Raw genomic sequence first — 19,765 nt, 5'->3', positions numbered from 1 at the left:
CAACTTCCCTAGCTAACAGATCGGTTTTGTAATCACTGTGAGGTGACTGAATGGTTTTGAATTGTTTCTGTTAGTATTAGGTGTCATATAAATCAATGCTCTCTGCCTGGGGAGCAGTTTATCTTCCAGTACTGCATGTGGATCCCAAAAAGGCTTCCCTTTGATCTGTGGGGAGAAAAGATTGTTCCTTTGCAGCCATGAAAAATACAGGTTTCTGTAGCCATAAACCATTCCACTTCTTAAAATTAGGTATGGCAAAACAAGTAATCTGTGAATTCTTCTAATAATAGTCTGATTAAATTCCTTATATTCCTGGTTACGTGCCATAGCTCAGGTGGAAAAACAATATGTGTTGTTCATATTTATATGACCAGCACAGTAATGATACAACTACCTGAGGCAGGAATCTCATTGGACTAGACTGCAAAAATTCAGAATTTAACAAAGGTAACAGAGGTATTCAGTTATTTCAGAACATTTTATAATGGCAATGAAAATATTTTTTTTCCTTTGTCTTGCACATGCACATTTTGTGTATGCTTGGCAGCTCTGAGCAGATCTTGGTTTGTAATAGTCCTGACAGCACTTATTATCATCTGTCAAGTCAGTAATTTGTAAGCAGCAAATTTACAGAATAATATCTACAGAATAATATCTGTATAATATCTGAATAATATCTCACAAGTTGCAATGGGTATAAGCTCTTCATTGCTTTGTGTATTTCTGTGAATCATACAGCTATTTCATGCAGCTATTTTTATTATTGTATTGCAGACTGGAATCTCTGATAACAATGCAATTATCACTTGAAATAGTTATTAATATGAGATGTGCTAAAAATTGGCGTAGGCATATTTGTTGTAGGCATATTTATGTATATATGTAGGCATATATGTAGGCATATTTGTTGGCTCACTTTTCTTCAGGGACATGAATATGAAAACAAGGCTTTACCTAAAAACTATTACAGCTTAATTTTGTTATAAATTATGATGTAAAATGACATGTAAACTCATTCATAAGGCATGACACATCTGAACAACTGACTTTTTCATAATTCCTAGATGCTTAGCCTAATTATTTATCTTAATCGTAAGGGTGTGCAAAAATGGGACTGAATAGAATAGTCCAACATGAACATACCAAACATAGGGCTTATGTATTCATCAGAAAAGCCTAAATATGCAATTTAGCTTTCTAGTCTGAAGAACTGAATCCAAAACCACATTTTCAGTCTTTCATGGTTTTGTTAGGTACAAATTCTTGAAGTTTCACTTTTCTAATAAAATACAGTGCTCAAAACAAACAAACAAGCAAACAAACAAACAAACAAGAAAATAAAAAGGTAGTAATTAAATTGTGAAAGTCAGTTATGTCAGGTCTAGAAAACAAAAGCTGAAACTTCCAGCTTCTATTTATATATTCTTTTTTCTTTGTTCATATAAGTAAGAGAATAAATGTGAGGGGACACTTTTAACTAAATAAGAAATTTTACTGTGTGAGTAGTGAGCCAACTTTTAGACTTGCTGAAGAAACAGTAAGTATTACATAAGTACTACATAAGTATTAGCAAAGCTTGGCAAAATTGTAGAGATTTGCATATAGAGTGTTTAATTGTTAAAATCTTCTCTGTGAAAAATGTTCATGGGGAAATTTGGCTGAATTTGCTGCTGAAAAGAAGTGAAATTCATGGATTTCCAGGTCTATCAGGTTGGCAGAAGGTTAGCAAGGAGGAAAGGTATGAAGTTGAAAAGTAGAGAAGCCATATCCATATTGCTTGGTGCTTTGTGCTAGCTGGTGTATTTGTTGGTCACTAAGGAACTCCCATTTCTCTTGGTATTAGCAAGACATGAACCTGATGCATTGTCTCCCCTTCTGTTTAGCAATTAGGCTGGAGGGTCTCTGAAGTTGACTAGAGACAAAGAGAGGGAGAACACAAACAGGGACAGTGGCAGGCTTGCACCATGTGCAATCCCATGTGGCCATACATACCTTGGACTGGAGGGACCTCAACACAGTGGTTTCAGCTGGTGAAAGAGCCTGGACATCTTTCCAGCAATGCAGTTGGCCACATCTTCATTTGTTTTTGTCTCAGCTAAAGGAGATAGGAAGATGTGAAGCTGTATTGTTGTATTTACAGCTTTACCCATTTATCAGATGAGCAATGATTCCAGACCCTTCTGTTCGACTTTTTTTTAAAAATTGCTCTGCCACTTTTCCTGTTTTTCTACCCATTTAAAGAGTCTTCTTTTTATTTATATTATATTATATTATATTATATTATATTATATTATATTATATTATATTATATTATATTATATTATATTATATTATATTATATTATATTATATTATATTATATTATATTATATTATATTATATTATATTATATTATATTATATTATATTATTATCTAGGACTTGAGTTCTTTGATTTTTACATTTTCCTAGGGGAAGAAAGCTATCTGTTAGAGTCCGTCCTTGTTTTCCTTCTGTAGAACCAGCAATTTGCCAATATATTAAGTAAATTTTCATTTAGTGTATGCCATTTAATGTAATCAAGGGAAGCAGCACCCAAATGTATGTTCTTAACCATGGTTAACTCTCACATTGTTTTTCATTAGAATTTACAAGCATATTATTTAACATGTTAATTATTGTGTAGTTTATGACTAAGCATACAAATATCTCCTCATTTTCCCCGTCCCCTCTCTTAACATTTTGTTTGAGAAGATCAGTACATTTTGTCTGTGAAAAGCTCTAGATTAAATGCCACCCACAAATGATTTTGTGCATGTTTTATTTCGCCAAAGGAGGTTGTCAGACATTGGGGGAAATAAGCTAATATTGTATGACCTAAGATTTCAATTAATTAACAAGAAAGTTTACAAAAACTGTAATATTAACTTTGCACATCATTTTACTGGGGTAGAGACATTGTCACACAGCACTTATTTCTTGCCCTGTCTACCTCAAGGCACAGAGCACAAACAGGAAAAGAATTTTATTCCTTATTTCTGATGCAAATAGTTTTTTACAAATATTTAAAGTGAGGAAGAGGTTTCCTATCTATCAGTCATTCCTTTTTTAGCCCAGTATTACCCAAACAAATGGTATTTGACCTGTGTGTTTAAATAAGCATTGAATGGAACCCTTGCATTTTTGTGTGACATCTGATTTTAGTCCTGAAAGAAGACAGTGAATGTCTTCCACATTGTCTTTTGTCAAAATGAAGAAATTATTGAGAATGTTTGCATGCATTTTGATGATTCAAAACCCATTCGCATTTCAAGTTTGTAAAGGACTGCTGTTCACTTCCCTTTCTGTTACCATTAATTTTATCCTCAACTTCCTCAGGCCAGTCCTTAAGGAAGATTTCCTGTCAGTCAGCTGCTTTCTGAGCTCTAATTTTAGAAACATATAATTTCTCCCATATTTTACCCTCTGTTTTCCTATTCCCATTTAATTGAACTTTTACTTTTCATATTCTTAAAAGAAGAAAATCTCATTTCTTCTTTTCCTTTAGCCTTCATTTTCTGTTGAAATGCAACATCTATCAAAGCCTCTTTTTTTTTCTTCATACTCCTCATCTTTATTTATTTTGTTGCAAGCTATCTGGATGCCTTCCTCCTCATGCTGATACTCTCCACTGGAACCTTTGTTCCTGCTCTGGTCACTTTTCCATATTTATAGCACTGTTCCTACTAGCCTGCCTTAATTTTCCTTTGTGTACTCCTGTCTGTTCCCATTCCTTGTAAAAATCGTCTTCTTGCCCATTCCTTTAGCCATATTACCCTTCAGTAGAATTTTGTGACAGCTCTTTGTCTTTTTCTCAAATTGAAGATGTTTTTTACTCCCAGCCAAAGCCTCTGCCACTGTTACTGAGTTTAATTGAGAAAATTAATAGTAATGTTAAAAGAGAGCTGGAGGCCTCCATGGGTATGCAGTGGTTCTCCATCAGGACCTGTCTATCTAAGGGAAAAATTTATCAGTGCAGCTAACAGAACTCTGGGAGCTTTTGGAAAGTGCCAAGTCAAGCTGTGGCCACAGACCCTTCCTGTAGAGGTGGAGTAGCCCAGGGATATAATATGACAGAGTACAGCAGTAAGTGGTCCATTTCTTCTGAACATGATTTACAAGGTGCTCACATGCAATAGCATAGTAAGCTGGTGATCTCTTACAGGGAACTGAACTTTTTTACATCAGCTTCTTCAGATGGAGACACTCCTCAGACCCCTTCCTTGTTTTTTCTCAGCCTCCCTTTCACACCCTGTTTCTTAGTGCTCACTAGTCTTGTGCTCATGACCCTGATCTAATACTCTATCTTTTTTGCAATAATGTGAAAAATACTCTATCTCCTCTTCCATAGTCTTGGATTAAGAGTAGTCTCAGCCCATCAGTTCCCAGGAACTGTGTGGTTTCAATCTTTTTTCCCACACCTGGGATTCATTAGTCAAGGGAAAATAAAAATCAGAAAAATCAAGTTCTATGAAATGCAAAACAGTTGTGATCACTCAGCCTTTTCTTTCTTTACTACTTGACCTTCTTTATCTTGGAATCCAGTGCAAGGTCAGGCTCTTCAAGTTCTCTTACCTTTTTTCCTCACCAGAGGGCAGGCAATTATTTGGGTCCTGAGCCTCTGTAAAAGATTTCATTTTGATGTATTGCTGCAGCATCAGGTTTTCTGATTCCTGCTACAGAACTGTTAAACACCTTGTGTGGAACTGCTTTCACATCTCCTATCTCTCAGCACCATTGTCACATCTGCTAGGTGTGCTCATTTGTTCTGCAAAATGAGTCACTGTTGAACTGGATACTGACACTGATCCTGCATAGAAATAGACTATTCAGCTTGATCAAAACCATTGCATTGTTTCAAGTCTCTTTTCTGCAGAATGGAAAATATCTTGGTTCATACTAGAAAATTAAAATCACAAGAAGGAAGGAAGGAAGGAAGGAAGGAAGGAAGGAAGGAAGGAAGGAAGGAAGGAAGGAAGGAAGGAAGGAAGGAAGGAAGGAAGGAAGGAAGGAAGGCAAGGAAGGGAAGGAAGGAAGGCAGGAAGGAAGGAAGGAGGAAGGAAGGAAGGAAGGAAGGAAGGAAGGAAGGAAGAAGGAAGGAAGGAAGGAGGAAGGAGGAAGGAAGGAGGAAGGAAGAAGGAGGAGGAAGGAAGGAAGGAAGGAAGGAAGGAAGGAAGAAGGAAGGAAGGAAGGAAGGAAGGAAGGAAGGAAGGAAGGAAGGAAGGAAGGAAGGAAGGAAGGAAGGAAGGGAGGGAGGGAGGGAGGGAGGGAGGGAGGGAGGGAGGGAGGGAGGGAGGGAGGAGGGAGGGAGGGAGGGAGGGAGGGAGGAGGGAGGGAGGGAGGGAGGGAGGAGGGAGGGAGGGAGGGAGGAAACCCAGAACCACAGCACTTTCTTTGCAATGAGTTTTAAATTCTGCAGAAAAATGAAGAGGAAAAATGTGTCAAAGCTTATATCTGCTAAATCCTCTGACAGTTGCTTTCTCATCCTGTTTCTGAAAATTAATCAACTTAATTATTCCTGTGGCTACTTATATCCAGATGACGTAGAGTTACCTCTTTATTGCTGGCTACAGTAACTGTCCTTGTGTTCTGGAATAGCTGAGAAGATTGAAAACTGAGGGGGGAGGGGGTTGTAATTTCAGAGTATGCAGACTATAATAGAAGTAGTGGTCTGGAATTTTGGAGTCTCTTATCAATGGTTAGATTGTGCCAGTACTGACTTTAAATTTGCTTATGTAGGAGGGCATGTTTAGATTAATATTCTAAAGTAATGTGGAGTGGATGTTTGGTACAGGCTGTGACTAGTATAGTGAATTCACAGACAACAATATGTGGAGATTGGGGTGGGGTGTGGGGGCATCACCATTACATTATCTTCCTAGGACCTTGAAGCCTCTCAGGATGACTCTTGTTATAACCATTGATCTAGTTATAAAAATTTATCCTTTGGGTCTAAAAAATGTCTCAAATTACCTGGTGCATTACATTTACATTAAACATGTAAAGTTTTCATTAAAGGAGTTGACTGGCTGATGGTAAACTGAAGTAATTTCCTTTCCCTTCAGAATTAAATTTTCTTTACAGCCTCCTTTGTCAGTAAGCTCTGTTCATTAAGAGTGATTCAGCTATTTAATTCTACAACCTTGTTTTTGCCTGCCTTATGGATTTAGCTGAAGGAAATCTCTTTGTGACACTGAAATGATCAAGCTGGATCTCAATCACCAAATGATATTTCTATCTGCATTCTTTAATTTGTATTAACCAAGCTACTTTTTTTTCAGGAACGTTTAGAGAGGAAGGAAGTTAGGTGTGAATTTTTTACAACCAATATGCAAATAGATGTCTTTATTCCAGTTCTCCATTTGTTGGCTGGATGATTTTGATTGGTCACATGAAAAAGCTAGTGAGTGAGGGCCTAAAACTTCTCAGGTTCTTCAAGTCTGGTTGTAGAGAGGAGTCTCCCAATGAAGGGAAATTCAGTGGCTGCTCTTTTATCACGTGCTGCAGTGAGGTAGGGAAATCACACCTTGCAATACTTGATAATGTTGAGCCAAATCAGGAAAGCACTGAACTAAGCACATCATTGTAATGTGTGTTATTTATTTCTAAGTCTTGTCTGTGCAGAAGGAAGGTGAACTGTCAAGATTAATAGCAGTCAGTCAGCATTTCATGAGTCACCCATCCAAGCCGCAATCAGTGTAACAAGTGCCCCAAGATACAAGAGATACAATTTAGAGGCTTCTCTGATGGCATCTAGATGTGTTCTTGCTGCTGTCATTGCACACATCAGGGAACCTGCTTATCCAAGTGAAACATTGATATTGTGGGAAACTTTGAGAAGGGTTCATCTCCTGTTTGGTGCTCCACAGATCAGAGAAATCAGCATGTTTGGGACCTCTTTAGATCATCTGTTTTAAGCCAATACACCATGGACAGGAACACTTTCCACTAAGCCAGGTTACTCAAAGCCCAACCCAGCCTGGCCTTGAACACTTCCAGGGGTGGGGCAAGCACAACTTCTCTGGGCAATCTGTCACTTTCATGGTAAGAATTTCTTCCTCATACCTAATCTAAAACTGCCCATTTTCAGTACAAAGCCACTACCCCCTGGATAGATGAGTTGTTGTGAACATCTGGGCCTTCAGGATGTTCTAGCAGAGGTTTCTGAAAAGATTGATGCTGTGAGTTTGTAGAAGGAATGTATCTGGTGAATGGAAGACTGAGATTTAAATTTCCAGAATCCTGCAGGCTAGTGGTAGGTGTCTGAGAGAGCTACCTGTCTTCTCTAGTCAATACCAAGAGAAAACTTTGCATCAGTATGGGCTGAATAGAGAGGTTTGTGCTTTCTGTAGCTGAAAGCAAGCTGCTGAAATAAGGTCAGTGAGAAGCTTGCTGTAGAGTTTTGGCCCTGATAAACTGCTCCTTTTGGTATTAACAATTTCTCTTTTTTTTTTTTATTTTGACCCCTTGTTGTAGACCCCAAGTTCAGACCTCTGCTCCACCCAGAAAGAAAGACTTTATTTTCACAGGCAAAAGTTGTCATAGCAAGAGAGAAAGAGGAGAGGGGGTAAATGTTGGAAAGCCAAAGTAGTCAGACTATGATATGACAAAGATGAGGTCAAATAAGCAAAACACACAACAAACTAGACTAAACACCTTAATGAAAAACATGTAATGGCAGGATACTAGCTATTGAAACATGTTAAATGGATAAAAAATCTGGGGAATAAGGTCCCATGTGTTTAATTTTCAAAAAAATTGTTGGTTTCTTCCTACTGTCTTTCTCTTAATGTCTTCAGTGAATTAACCTTAGTTGTAACACAGAACTTGGATTCTCTTACCCATACAAGTGGTCATCAGATAAAAAGCACATGATTTAAAGCAAATGTATCCTCTGAAACACTCATTTCTCAGTAAGAGTAGCAAAGCATAATGTAATGAAAACAACTGTCTACAGTGTCTATGTACAATCACATTGAGTGGAGAATACCTTTAATTTCATTGTAAGGTCAGATACATGAGGTGGATAGGTTGGTGCTGTCTCTCAGAGAGCAGTAATGAAAGGCTGGCAACTGAGCACTGAACAGATTAGAAGTCCTTGGCAGTGATTCCCAGATGCTCAGACGACTCTCTATAATCAGCAGCTTTAACGCTTCGGCTAGCTAGTTAAATAGTGTTGGCTATAAACATTACAAGGCAAGTGATCGTCTCCTTACCTACTGGCCCTTGGGTATATACTTCCTGGCTTCTCTCTCAGGAGCAAGGGCAGCCTCTAGACCAAGGAGCTCTTTTGTAAAGCTCTGTGAATGACACAAGAGCAAGAAGAAGAATTTTCATTGTTTTCATGTTCACCCTAAAAATTAATTACAAAGAAGGGTATAGCAAATAAGTGACCTCCAAATCTAATGAATTTAAACCTCCTTTGCAGAGTTTAGCCAAGAATGAGCACTGCTTCATAGGAATGGTTTAGAGATCAGACTGGAAAGATCCTCATGCGTCCAATTCCCTAAAATATAGTATTTATTAATTTGTTTGGCCATTTGTTTTGTGAGAAAAAGTGCTTGTAAGAGACAGCTTCCCCATTGTGAGTTCCTGCATTTAGGAAAATAAATCTATATATAAACATCAAAAAATCAGATCTATATTGATATTTGAACAAACTCATTAAACTGAAATTCCATGCATGCATAAGTGATTGCAGATTATATTTAAAATTAATTAGCAACGATAGGTTGTCATTGTCAAGAAGGCAGAAAGAGGAAGACAGGATATATTTTTAAACATCCAACTTGGCACTAGAATTATCTCTTCTACTCTTTCCTGCTGTTCCTTTGAGGATGTTTCCTTTGTGTTCACGTTCTTCATTACTTAAGGCCTTTTAGTTGTTAAACCAAGACCCAGTGAAATCAGTAGGATTATGCCACCCACCTTTTTGGCATGAACCATCAATGTTCAGATCATTTGGGTTTTATAGTGGTTTGTCATTTCTGAGGTGTGACAGCACCTTTCTTACTTGGACTGCTGTGGACTAGTGAGGGCACTGTGAATGAAGGCGAGGAGGTGTTAATTCCTCTGAGCCTCAGGTGCCAGTCAGGAGTTCATCTTTCAATAGGGAAGTAGCTAATTCCCACTGGTAGACCAGCTAAGTAGTTCTTCAGTTCTTTAGTTGCTTAGTTTCACCTGCTGGACACAGCTAAAATGAGTGCTTAAATTGCATCTGAGAAAGAAGGTATGTCTCAGGAAGCAAAAGTAGAAAACAGTGCAGACAATGAGTCAGAAGATTGAGGCAACACATGTGGGACAATTAAATATTTATATGAAAAGAGAAGGTTTTGGAACGATTAGGGAACCTCTTGAGGGGCTGAGTTTCTGTTTAAAGGTGCATGGTGATGATGAAAGAATAAAGGAAGATTAACAGCACAGAAAAAGCTTTGCCTTCTCTTTGTGTAACTGTTGATTTCTGTCATTACCATTTTCATACCTGGGGCTGTTAGCATTTCCTGCTGGTTTTTAGCTTTGGCATTTGGGTGAGATGGACCTTTCTGAGTATGATAAATTGCTCTTTCAGCCAATTTAAGCACATAATCAGATAAATATTTTGAAGTATGTGACTTGTACCATCACCAAGGAAATGAGTCTAGGATTAGGAGAGAGAGAGAATAATCTCTCATATGTATTTATCTGAACTAGATCCAAGCAGTTGTCCTTAGTTAACTGTGTCTAGCAGTTTTGTCCTGAAAAAATAATCATTATGCAGAATAGATGGCTGTTGCCTAGCCATCTTTCATTCTTAGTTTTTGGTTTGCATTGTTTATGACATTTAGTCAAAAGCAATCCTGTAATATCCTTGTCAAAGTGGTCTCCCTCTTTCCCTGACTAATGTTCTCTTTTAGTGAGTTCTGTTTCCTTCACTGGGTGTGGCACAATGTGCCTGCAAGTGTAAGGATCTCACAGAATGTCAGAGTGGTTGAGGTTGGAAGAAACCTCTGGAAGTCATCTGGTCAGCCTTCCCTGATCAGGGCCACACAGAGCCAGTTCCCTAGGACCATGTCCAGAAAGTTTTTTAGTATCTCCAAGGATAGAGAATCCATCACCTCTCTGGGCAACCTGTGCAAGTGCTTGGTCACCCTCACAGTGAAAAAGTGTTTCCTGGTGTTTAAAGGGGTTTAAAGGGTGTTTAAAGTGTTTTCGATGCTCCAGTGTGCCTATTGCCTATGGGTTGGGTGTAAGGGATAAAAGGAAGCAATGGGCAATTCTCCCCCACCCTCAAAAAAAACTGTTTTGTCACAGAGCAGATGAGCTTTTGATGTAGGCAGTGATGCCCTGTTAGAAGTTGGCTTATTTTCTGGTTATGTTGCTGAAAAGTTGTCTAAGATACACCACATTGTACTAGTCGTCTTCTATACCTGGAAACCTTAGTGTGACCCAGAGTAAGATTTGAAACAAAAACACAGAAAGTGTTAATACAGCTTCATTTTCTTTCCTTTAACTGCAGGTAATGCAGGTAGTGAAAGAACAGATAATGAGAGCACTCACTACCAAGCCTAGCTCTTTGGATCAATTCAAGAGCAAACTTCAGAATCTCAGTTACACAGAAATACTGAAAATACGCCAGTCTGAGAGGATGAACCAGGAAGATTTCCAGTCTCGTCCAATTCTGTAAGTATTATCTTCTCTCCCCACTCGTTTTTTCATGGGAGAATGATATTTATGAGCTCTTCTAGGAAATCCCAAGGAGAAAATCTGTCCAGGGAGCTGTGCTCAAAAGCAGTAGTGAGGAATCTGCTTGAAGTTTTCATACATAATGTTTTCTTCTGCTGGGAACCATAATTTTTCCTTAAGTTCAGTAAAACCAGATTTGGCAAATCCCAGCAGGATTTCACATGGTTTATTTATATGAAACAGTGCTTTGGTATTTCCTGGCACTGCATGATTGTGAGCCTGATTTTGGTGCTGGTCATGGCTTTCAAAAAAAATATCCAACTAATCAAACTTTGTCTTCTGTTCAAGGCCTCTCTAAGCAAGTCAGGGAGAAGCTCTGAAGAAGAGGAGCCAATACATACTGACTTTCCAAAAGAGTTGTCCTTGTATATAACATTATAAATTGGTGTTGATGACAAGCATTCATTTACTTATTTGAAAATAGCAACATTCTGGCAGTTAGCCAATCCTTTGCTTGTTGTTTACTGCAAAGTATGGAAGGCTAATATTGTCTCCATAGCTCCTTCTCATTTTTCAGAATGCTCTTTGGTCTGTTACATGAAGAATGGATGCTGCACTTGGCTGTGGACCAAGTCTGGGCTTGTGGCTGAACTGATGGCACAGGACAGATGCAGACTCTGTGCTTTGCAAATGTTGTACTGAGAATAGCAGGAACCTTTTGAGATCAGCCAAGAGACAGCGAGGATTCCAAAAGCATCAGCTGAAATGCCATGAAATCCTGACTGTTGCAAGTGGAATGGCTCATTGATAATCTAAATCTCCTTTTCCAAGGCAAAAATATAGAACTGAATTTCGACCAGAGCATAATTCAGAAGCAGGATAATAATTTTTATTTGTTTCTAAAGGATTCTAAAAGATTCTAAAGATATCTAAGTACAAGCTCTGGGGACACATTCCTCCAGGGGCAGCAGGGCAACAGTGGAAGCGTAAGCAAAATAGAATTATAAACTAAATTTTAGTCATACCAGTGTGGATCAAAGGGGGACTGCTTCTTTTATGTTTCCAGTGTGTTGGAAAATACACCTAAAGCCCAATTAGAACTGATGTCACTTGCAGTAATTAAAAATTCACAAATAGTTCCAGTTAGTTTTGTATTGTTACACTGCTCAGAAAGTCCCTGCAAATCCCCTGCAACATTTAGCAGTTCAAAGCTGCTCAGAACTGCGAAGTTTGTCACCAAAGCTTCTCATCTTCCCTTCTTTCCCAATGACTCAACAGTCTTATACAGGTCAATTATTTATATTCTCTTGCATCATCACCTAGCATTGAAAGACTTGTCATTGCCCTGTGCAAGCTCTTCATTTCCAGTGTGGAAACTTTCCCTCTGGCTAGTTGCTGCCACAGTGCAGTCTCCTTCCCCATCATGGAACAAGTGAAACAGCCAACACAAATAGTTTAAAGTGTAAGGGAAATTAATCCACAAACACCAGAGGTTTATGTCCAAAAAGGAGACAGAGGAGTCCTTTTTTGCTTTATTCGAATAAAGGGAGAGGCCATGGGGCATTCCCCTGGGATCTCTAGAATTTTTGGAGGACGCAACCTCCCTTTTTATCCTAATTTCCCGACCGCTTTTCCCTCTCTCTTTCCCCATTGGCTGAGGTACTCGAGAGGCACAGACTTCCCGGAACGCCTGACACCTGACATTCCCCTCTAATGTATAACCCTCCCTTTTAATTTTCAATTCTTGTAGAATTCAGTTTTCCCCCTCCCCGTTGCTTCTTTCATCTTCTGTTACCCAATTTTATTTACCAGCAAACCTACAGTTTGTTTGTAAAGGCAAATCTCTTTTTCCATTCATCAATCAGTGTAATCCCTCCCATTGTTTCTTTTATCTTTAGGTGCTAACTTTACCTACCAACAGATCTACAATTTGTTTGTAAAGACAAATATAACATTCCTCTCAAAAGCAACTGAAGTGTTATCAGAGAATCATTTCAAATTCAGAATAAAGGCTAAACCTAAAGGCTGTAAAGGCTAAATGAATCGATGAGGTGTTTAAGCAATCACAACTGCATTTCCAGAGATTTATCTCCATGCATTTGCATTTTGATTACATCCATGATCACTTGTTCTTGTCTGTGAAAAGAAACAGTCCTTTCATTTTGCTCTTTGACTGAATTCTCTCAAATTGCGTAGACGGCACAGTTGATAGAAGTACAGAATCATGGCCCAATTGTAATAAGACCATGAATTAAAAGAGCGATCGTGGCTGTGCTGTTTATTTTTAAGCCCTGCAGATATGCTGAAAGAGGTTGTGCACAATGGTGACCGTAACATCAGCAGACCTTGTTTAATCCTGCTTTAGAATATGGCAATCAGGGAATGGTTTTTCCTGCCTTGAACATGATTGGAGTCTTTCTTTTTCTATTCATTGTATGAAGCACTGTAGTTTTAAGTGTTCAAGTTGCTGGATAAGAGAAGCCTCAGTGAAGTTGTGTTTGGATGTTAACTGGAAAGTGTTGCCTTAGATCCTCATAACTACAACAACCTTGTTTTGCAAGGATTAGATGTTTCTTTTGTATGAGCATCATTGTATCATATGAAGAAAAGCTTTATCAATACCTACTTTTGATTAGGAAAAATGAAAAGTCTTTCAGAATAGAATCTGGGATTTGGAATTGTTTTTGATCACCCAGACTGTCCTTCCATAACGAAATTATAAAGTATCCCAGTTTCATTTTGAATGGCTGTAGAAGAAATTGTCTAGGAATCCTGTGGGCCTATAAAGGACCAGAGATCTCCTTGACATTAAATGACAACAGAGATGTGTTAATGCTGGATAAAAATTTGGCACCCCATTAGGGACTTGCTGGTTAAAGGAGAGTTAATGGCAACATTACTAAGTAACATCTGTGTGAAAATCAGCAATATACAGGGAAAGAGAGGAAGATATCTGGGTGCTTTTCAGCTTTTTATCTTATATATTTCTCTGCAATGTTAGAAAGAGTCACTACTGCCTGCTCTGAATGCATGATCAGGAGAGGGAGAATAGCTAGATGCCAGAAAGGTAAAAGGACAAAACATACTAAACCAGTCCTGGAATTACTTTCCCATTGTGTTGCAGTAATTTAAATGTCTGTGATATGCCCCATCCTGGAAAGAAAACCACTATTGAGTGAGTCTTAACTATAAGCTGAAAAGGTAGAAGCTGGAATTTTAACTGGTGCTGAAGAAGAATTTGTGTGATGTAAAAAACTTGAAAATATTTTCTAATGATTTTCAGTTTTTTTAAAAACAAGTAACTGCTGTTAGTATTGCCTCCGATGTCAAGAGCAGTGAGATCACAAGCTTAGCCATCATATATATTAATGTGTGTTTCCCTCAACCTCCCTGTCTCACCAGCACACTAATATTTTATGTTCTTATGGGACAGAAACACAGTAGGAAACTAATGGCAGTTTTTAAAGTCACTGTCTCCTTACACTTAGTTCTCTCTCATCACAAAGCACAAACTGTTAAGCAAATGTCATCTGAGGGACAATAAATAAATAAATATTCACAAAATGTATTTGCATTTATGATATTGCTTTAAAACATTGTTCCTGATAGATTTTAAAATAAGGCAGGATTTTATAATATTTCTTGCAGAAAGATTTTCTTCCTAATCCTTCTGTCTTTGGACACTGATTGTGAGGAACAGAACTCTATTGCCTTCAGACAGCTTTCTGAAGGGAATATAGAGTTTCAAAGAAACACATCTTTTGTTTGTATGCTGTGGTATGATTGTTCTAACCCATTTCTGTCACCTCAAAATGGTGCAAGAGAAACCTTGACAATAAGGAGCACTAAGTGGCAGGATCACCTTGCAAAAATATATCTAGAGTCATGATTTCAGAAAAATGGTTGAGAACCGTACAAGTCAGAGTAACTATGTGTTGGCATGAGCTGCTGATGACAGTTAAGTACAGTAAGTCACCATGGCAACGGCTCAATGGACTTACAGGTTTTCACTAAGTCCAGAGTTACCAGAGATGTTCTCCACGGATTAATGAGTTGTCTCCAACACCTCTGTGTGGTTAAGTTCAAGGACCATCAAACAGAAGAGAATAGCACATTGAGCTTCATGACTTTGAGAGCAAAGATGCATCTGTGCAGAGGGCCTCCAGCACATAACCAAAGAGGCAAGAAGTCCCTTCTTTCTTACCTCCCCTTCTCCCATGCAAAGTCTTGCCTTAGGCACTAAAGTATTTGAGAGGATTTCATTTTGGGTTGATTAAAAAATCCTTCTTTTCTTCTGGTTTATAAAGGGCAGGTGGAGCATTAGAGGCCAGAAGACAGAATGTTATAAGCAAACATTCAGATGTTAATATGCTGGGAGACCTATTAATTTTTGGGTTTTTGGGTAGCATCATACAAATACAATGTTACGGTATCTTTAACACCTACTTAATGATAACCATCCAATTTGTGAGGTAAACTACTGTCTTGGTTTGATTTAGGTTGCCAATTTTTTATATACTCAATTTCTCTTTGAGATAGGATTTAGGAGCAAAAACAAGGCAGGCCTAAAACTTAAAAGGATATAAAGAAGAAATTTATTAATAACACAGAGAATATAAGAAATTCAGAATAAGATTTCCAGATCACTCCCTCCTTCCCCCACCACCTTCCACATTTTTTAACAATATACAGACACTTCAGTCAGTTTTCTACTTAAATAATCATTGCAGTCTACTTTAGGAGAAATGTTCCTTCTTGTGTCTAGAGGGTTTGTCTTCACTTTCACAATTTGCCTCGGCCCAGGAAAATCTGCAAATCGTGGAACTCCTCCCATCTCCACAGTCTTTCCAAGACCTGTGTTATGGGTCATGTCAAAAAAAACCTCATGGGGTATTACTTTTAAGGGCAAGCTGTTCAAAGACAGAAGTTCTCTTCATTTCTTTTTCCATCAAATGTCTCTGTTCATCTTTCCAGTTTCCAGAACAGAGACTCCCATTCCCTTGGGGCAAAGGATCTTTTTCAAACACTTCAACTCCCCCCCCAACAAGCTTTCTCCACAATTTGAAGAAATTTCAGTGTAGTCCTGTCCACCCTATAGCTTACACAAATTCATGGCGTTTCTTCAATTTCTTCCCATCTGGAAACTTGGCTTTTACTTCACTGACTGTAGTATACTTTCTGCTGTACTCCTCTCATTCAAGGGAGGTCAGGAGATTTGCAGTCTTATCCAAGCATTGGAAGGGTTAAAATTGCACGCAGAAAGTGAAGGAGCTGGACAAGGCCCTGTTGGAGACGTGCCAAGGATTTTCAGGCCACGCTTGGAAGCCTCGCCTCCTACAGCTGCTTTGAGCTGCCGTCGGCAATGGCTTTTCTGTCTCTTTCCCGTCCCAGCCATCAAGGCCCCTGGCTGAAAACAGGGGAGGGGCCCACTGGCTCCTGAGCCTCCCTGCCCAGCTGGGCCACATGGGGAGGGGCTGGGCCGGGCCAGGCCAAGCTGGTTGTTACCTGCTCCACAGACGGAAGTGAAAAGAAAGAGATTAAGAGATTTCGGTTTTACCAATGCGATTCATGGAGATGAAGTAACTTTTAATTGGTTTCCCAGGCTGTCAATTATTAAATCAGCTTTCTGATTGGTCCCTGCAACCCACAGAGGAAGTCCTCATAGAGAAAAACCCCTGTGTCTGGGTGTCTGTGCCCTCCTCTTAGGTGACTTCCATACAAAACCAGCACAACTACCTAAATATCAAACTGATGTTTATACCACTCTTGAATGTTTGAAATTAGTCCAGCTGGAGATTTAGCAGCCTGGACTGCAGAGTAATCCACACTTGTGTTTTAACACTGTTATCCTCAGCCCCTGCTCTCATGTTTTACCTGAAGAATAGGGAAGCTCATCAGCTCAGTAAAGGCAAAACATTTATTCAAGCACAAAATTATTTTAATCACTGTATTTAACCAGTCAACATATTTATATCTTAGATCCCAGTGAGAAACCAACAGTGCTTGAAAATTCAATATAATAACACATTTCCAAAAGATGGCCTGTTTCTATAGTTACAATGCTTCCTTGACCAGTTAGATTTTCACAGTTTGTAAACATGCAGTGGGTTATGCATCAAACCATTTCATTGACACCTAGGGAAAAGAGAGCATTTTATTTTAAAGGCCTGATCTTTGTAGCAAAGGATTTGCAGTGATTTCAGTGGAGGTCTGGCAGATCAAAGGCATAGGATGCAAATGAGTGTGGAAATCAGCAGAGAATGGGCTTCCTAAGTTTTCAAGAAGAGAAAAATGTTTGTTGTCTCTCTGGGATACTACAGCTTAGCTTCCTTTTGATGATGATTGTTGGAACATACTGCCATACAGAATGATCTTTGGTGTTACCCAATTTGCACAGCAAGGCAGAATTATGTTTCTGACAAACTTCACATTTTATAAATCCTCTACACATTCAGTTATTTCCTTTTAATCTTACTAGACTTGCTGTCGAGTTGATGTTTAAACCTGTCTTTTATGTATTCCTAATTAATCTAAGTGAGGACATAGTTGATGAATTCAGACATCTGTGAATTTATGTGATGGTGTATGCAATGAATCTTTAAATATTATGTGCATATGTTTTCTGCCTAGTTCTGGACATGCTGAACTCTTATCAAAGATGGAGAAAATAGATTTTCTGAATATATTTTCTGAATTATTCTGATATATAAGATTATTTCTAGATGTATTGTGGGTCTCTGCAATACCGAGCAAAGATGAAGTTGCATCCTTGGATAATACCCAGTCATGAGCTACTCTTCTACAAATTCTGATAATAATAAAGTAATCAAATAAAATCAAATTTAGAAATAGAATATAATGCTGATCATTAATTTCGCTCATTTGCATTGTTTCCTGCTTTTTATTGTTTCAAAATGTTCTTCTGTTGACCTAAATAATAGTGCTAGAGAAGTATACCAGCATTAGATCGTGCCACAAAAGGTGACAGATCCTCAAATAAGCTTCACAGGGCTCCTATGATGAAAGAGCATTATTTGCTGTGGAAAAATCTTGTTGATACATTATAGCAAGTGTTATTTTTAGAATGTAAAGTGATATAAAAACAAGCAACTTGCCTGTGTCACACACTGATGTTGTACCAGGGAGATGTCTACAACAAAGATATCCTGACTCCCATTCTTTGTAAATGAAAAAGGGTTTTTTTTCTGGGACAGACTAGATTCTGACCTGGACTTGTCTGTGACTGATGTCCTCTTCAAACGCCTTGCAGAAACATCTTGTGAGACTGTTTCAGAGGAAGGAGGATGGTCTTTGATTGAATTTGACAAGTGCCTACTTTCTCTCCCAAGGGAACTAAAGGAAAAGATTCAGCCGGAGATCTTAGAACTGATCAAGCAGCAACGTCTCAATCGACTTGTGGAGGGCACCTGCTTTAGGAAACTCAACAGTCGGCGTCGGCAAGGTACAGCTCAGTCCCCCTAGTCTGGCTTTATATTGTCACTTTGGTCTGAATGTTGAGCTGAAGAATACTGTTTTCACTGGCAAGATCCTTGGTTTTAGTGCTGTCTTTACTGCTTTTACCAGGAGGCATCTGAAAGCATCGCCAAGTTAAAGATTTTCAGGATTTCCTGTTTCCCTGAAACTGGTTTCAGCCTTATCACACAAATGATCTGGAACAAGTTCAACTTTTAACAAATGCAGCAGTCTCACATTCTGAAATGAGTATTTTGATTTCTGCCTGAACATTCAGACTTCTTGTTCATCTCAAAACAATGTCTTTGCAGGAATAGCACATGGAACTTGAATTTGATCACCTTTATGTATGCAACAAGTTCATTCTGCACTCCACCCTCTAGTACTGCATGTCCTTTGGTTTAGTCTTACATTGATGTATAATTATATTATGGTGTTTAAACATGCTTTTTGAAAGCACTTATATCAGTAATTTGTGCACCTTCATATGAATACTTGATTGATATGAGAAGATTATTCTCCCAATTCTATGTCATTGCTCATTCTATACAGTAAAACTCCCTATGGTTCTTTTCCCCTCAGAGAGGCACACTTCTTTCTCCTCATAATGTAATAGGGACATAGTGTAAATTCAGCAGATTTATTAGAAATCATATCCAAAAATTTCCCTTTAAACCCCTCATTTTGTGAGGATTCAGATTCCTGTTTATTTTCCTTTGTAAATACAGAACAAATTAGAAAGTTACAAAAGCTAAGAGTAAGAACTGACAAAGATCAATATTTGAGACCTTCAGATTAATTGGAGGAGAGCGCATTTTTCACAGAAGGAAGTATCTCTGCAATACCTCCTCATTCCTTAGAAACAAGGAGGCAATTTTCTTTAATGTACAGAGGTTATTTATAACCTCTCTGTCATGCATACAAACACGAAGCCCACTGCACAAAAAGGTAGTCAATATTTCATGATGTATTTCTGTACAAACTAGATAGAGAGGCATGATACATGTTTTTCCTTCATCATCTTACTTATGGATTGAAAGTAGATAAAATAATGTGTAGTTTGTCTGGCTTCCAGTAGTGAGGTTTGTTTATTTTATTCCTCTCTAAACCTTAATCCAAATGACTCAAATTCAAAGGAAAAAGCAGTATTTGTACCAAATATTCTTCTTTTTGCTGATCTCCAAGAAGAAAATAGACTGTTGATCTAAATTGTTAGTTCATGATTTATAGGATGAAGAACCTTAGAGAGTATAAATTTACTCAAAAGAGTACAGTTGAAGCTAAAAACTGAGGTCACTTGATCTGTTCAGCCTGGAGGAGACTGAGGGGAGACCTCATTGCAGTCTACAACTTCCTCAAGAGGATAAGAGGAGGGGCAGACACTGTTCTCTTCTTCTGTGATGCTCAGTGACAGGACCTGAAGTAATGGCATGAAGCTGAGTTCAGAGGAGGTTTTGGTTGGATATTAGAAAAAGGTTTTTCACCTGGAGTGTGGTCAGGCACTGGAACAGGCTCTCCAGGGAAGTGGTCACAGCTTCAAGAAGCATTTGGACAGTGCTGTCAGGTGCATGGTTGTAACATTTGGAGATGGTCCTGTGCAGGGCCAGGACCTGG

The 19,765-nt window shown here is 38.5% G+C and overlaps 1 protein-coding gene across 10 annotated transcripts in view; it reads left to right on the top strand.

The window, feature by feature from the left end:
- The window catches only part of ELMO1 (engulfment and cell motility 1), a 335,189-nt gene that overhangs the window by 291,022 nt on the left and 24,402 nt on the right, over window positions 1–19,765 (top strand). For all 10 annotated transcript variants that reach the window (XM_079302630.1, XM_079302632.1, XM_079302629.1 and 7 more), the window contains 2 exons: window positions 10,512–10,675; window positions 18,028–18,140. In XM_079302630.1, coding sequence (XP_079158756.1) covers window positions 10,512–10,675; window positions 18,028–18,140 — 277 coding nt within the window. The remainder of the gene's footprint in view (window positions 1–10,511; window positions 10,676–18,027; window positions 18,141–19,765) is intronic.

Source organism: Erithacus rubecula (genome assembly GCF_903797595.1).
Source record: "Erithacus rubecula genome assembly, chromosome: 3".
NCBI classification, from domain to species: Eukaryota; Metazoa; Chordata; class Aves; order Passeriformes; family Muscicapidae; genus Erithacus; species Erithacus rubecula.
The sequence above is the reverse complement of the archived record's forward strand: the minus strand, read 5'-3'. Positions and strand labels throughout refer to the sequence as shown.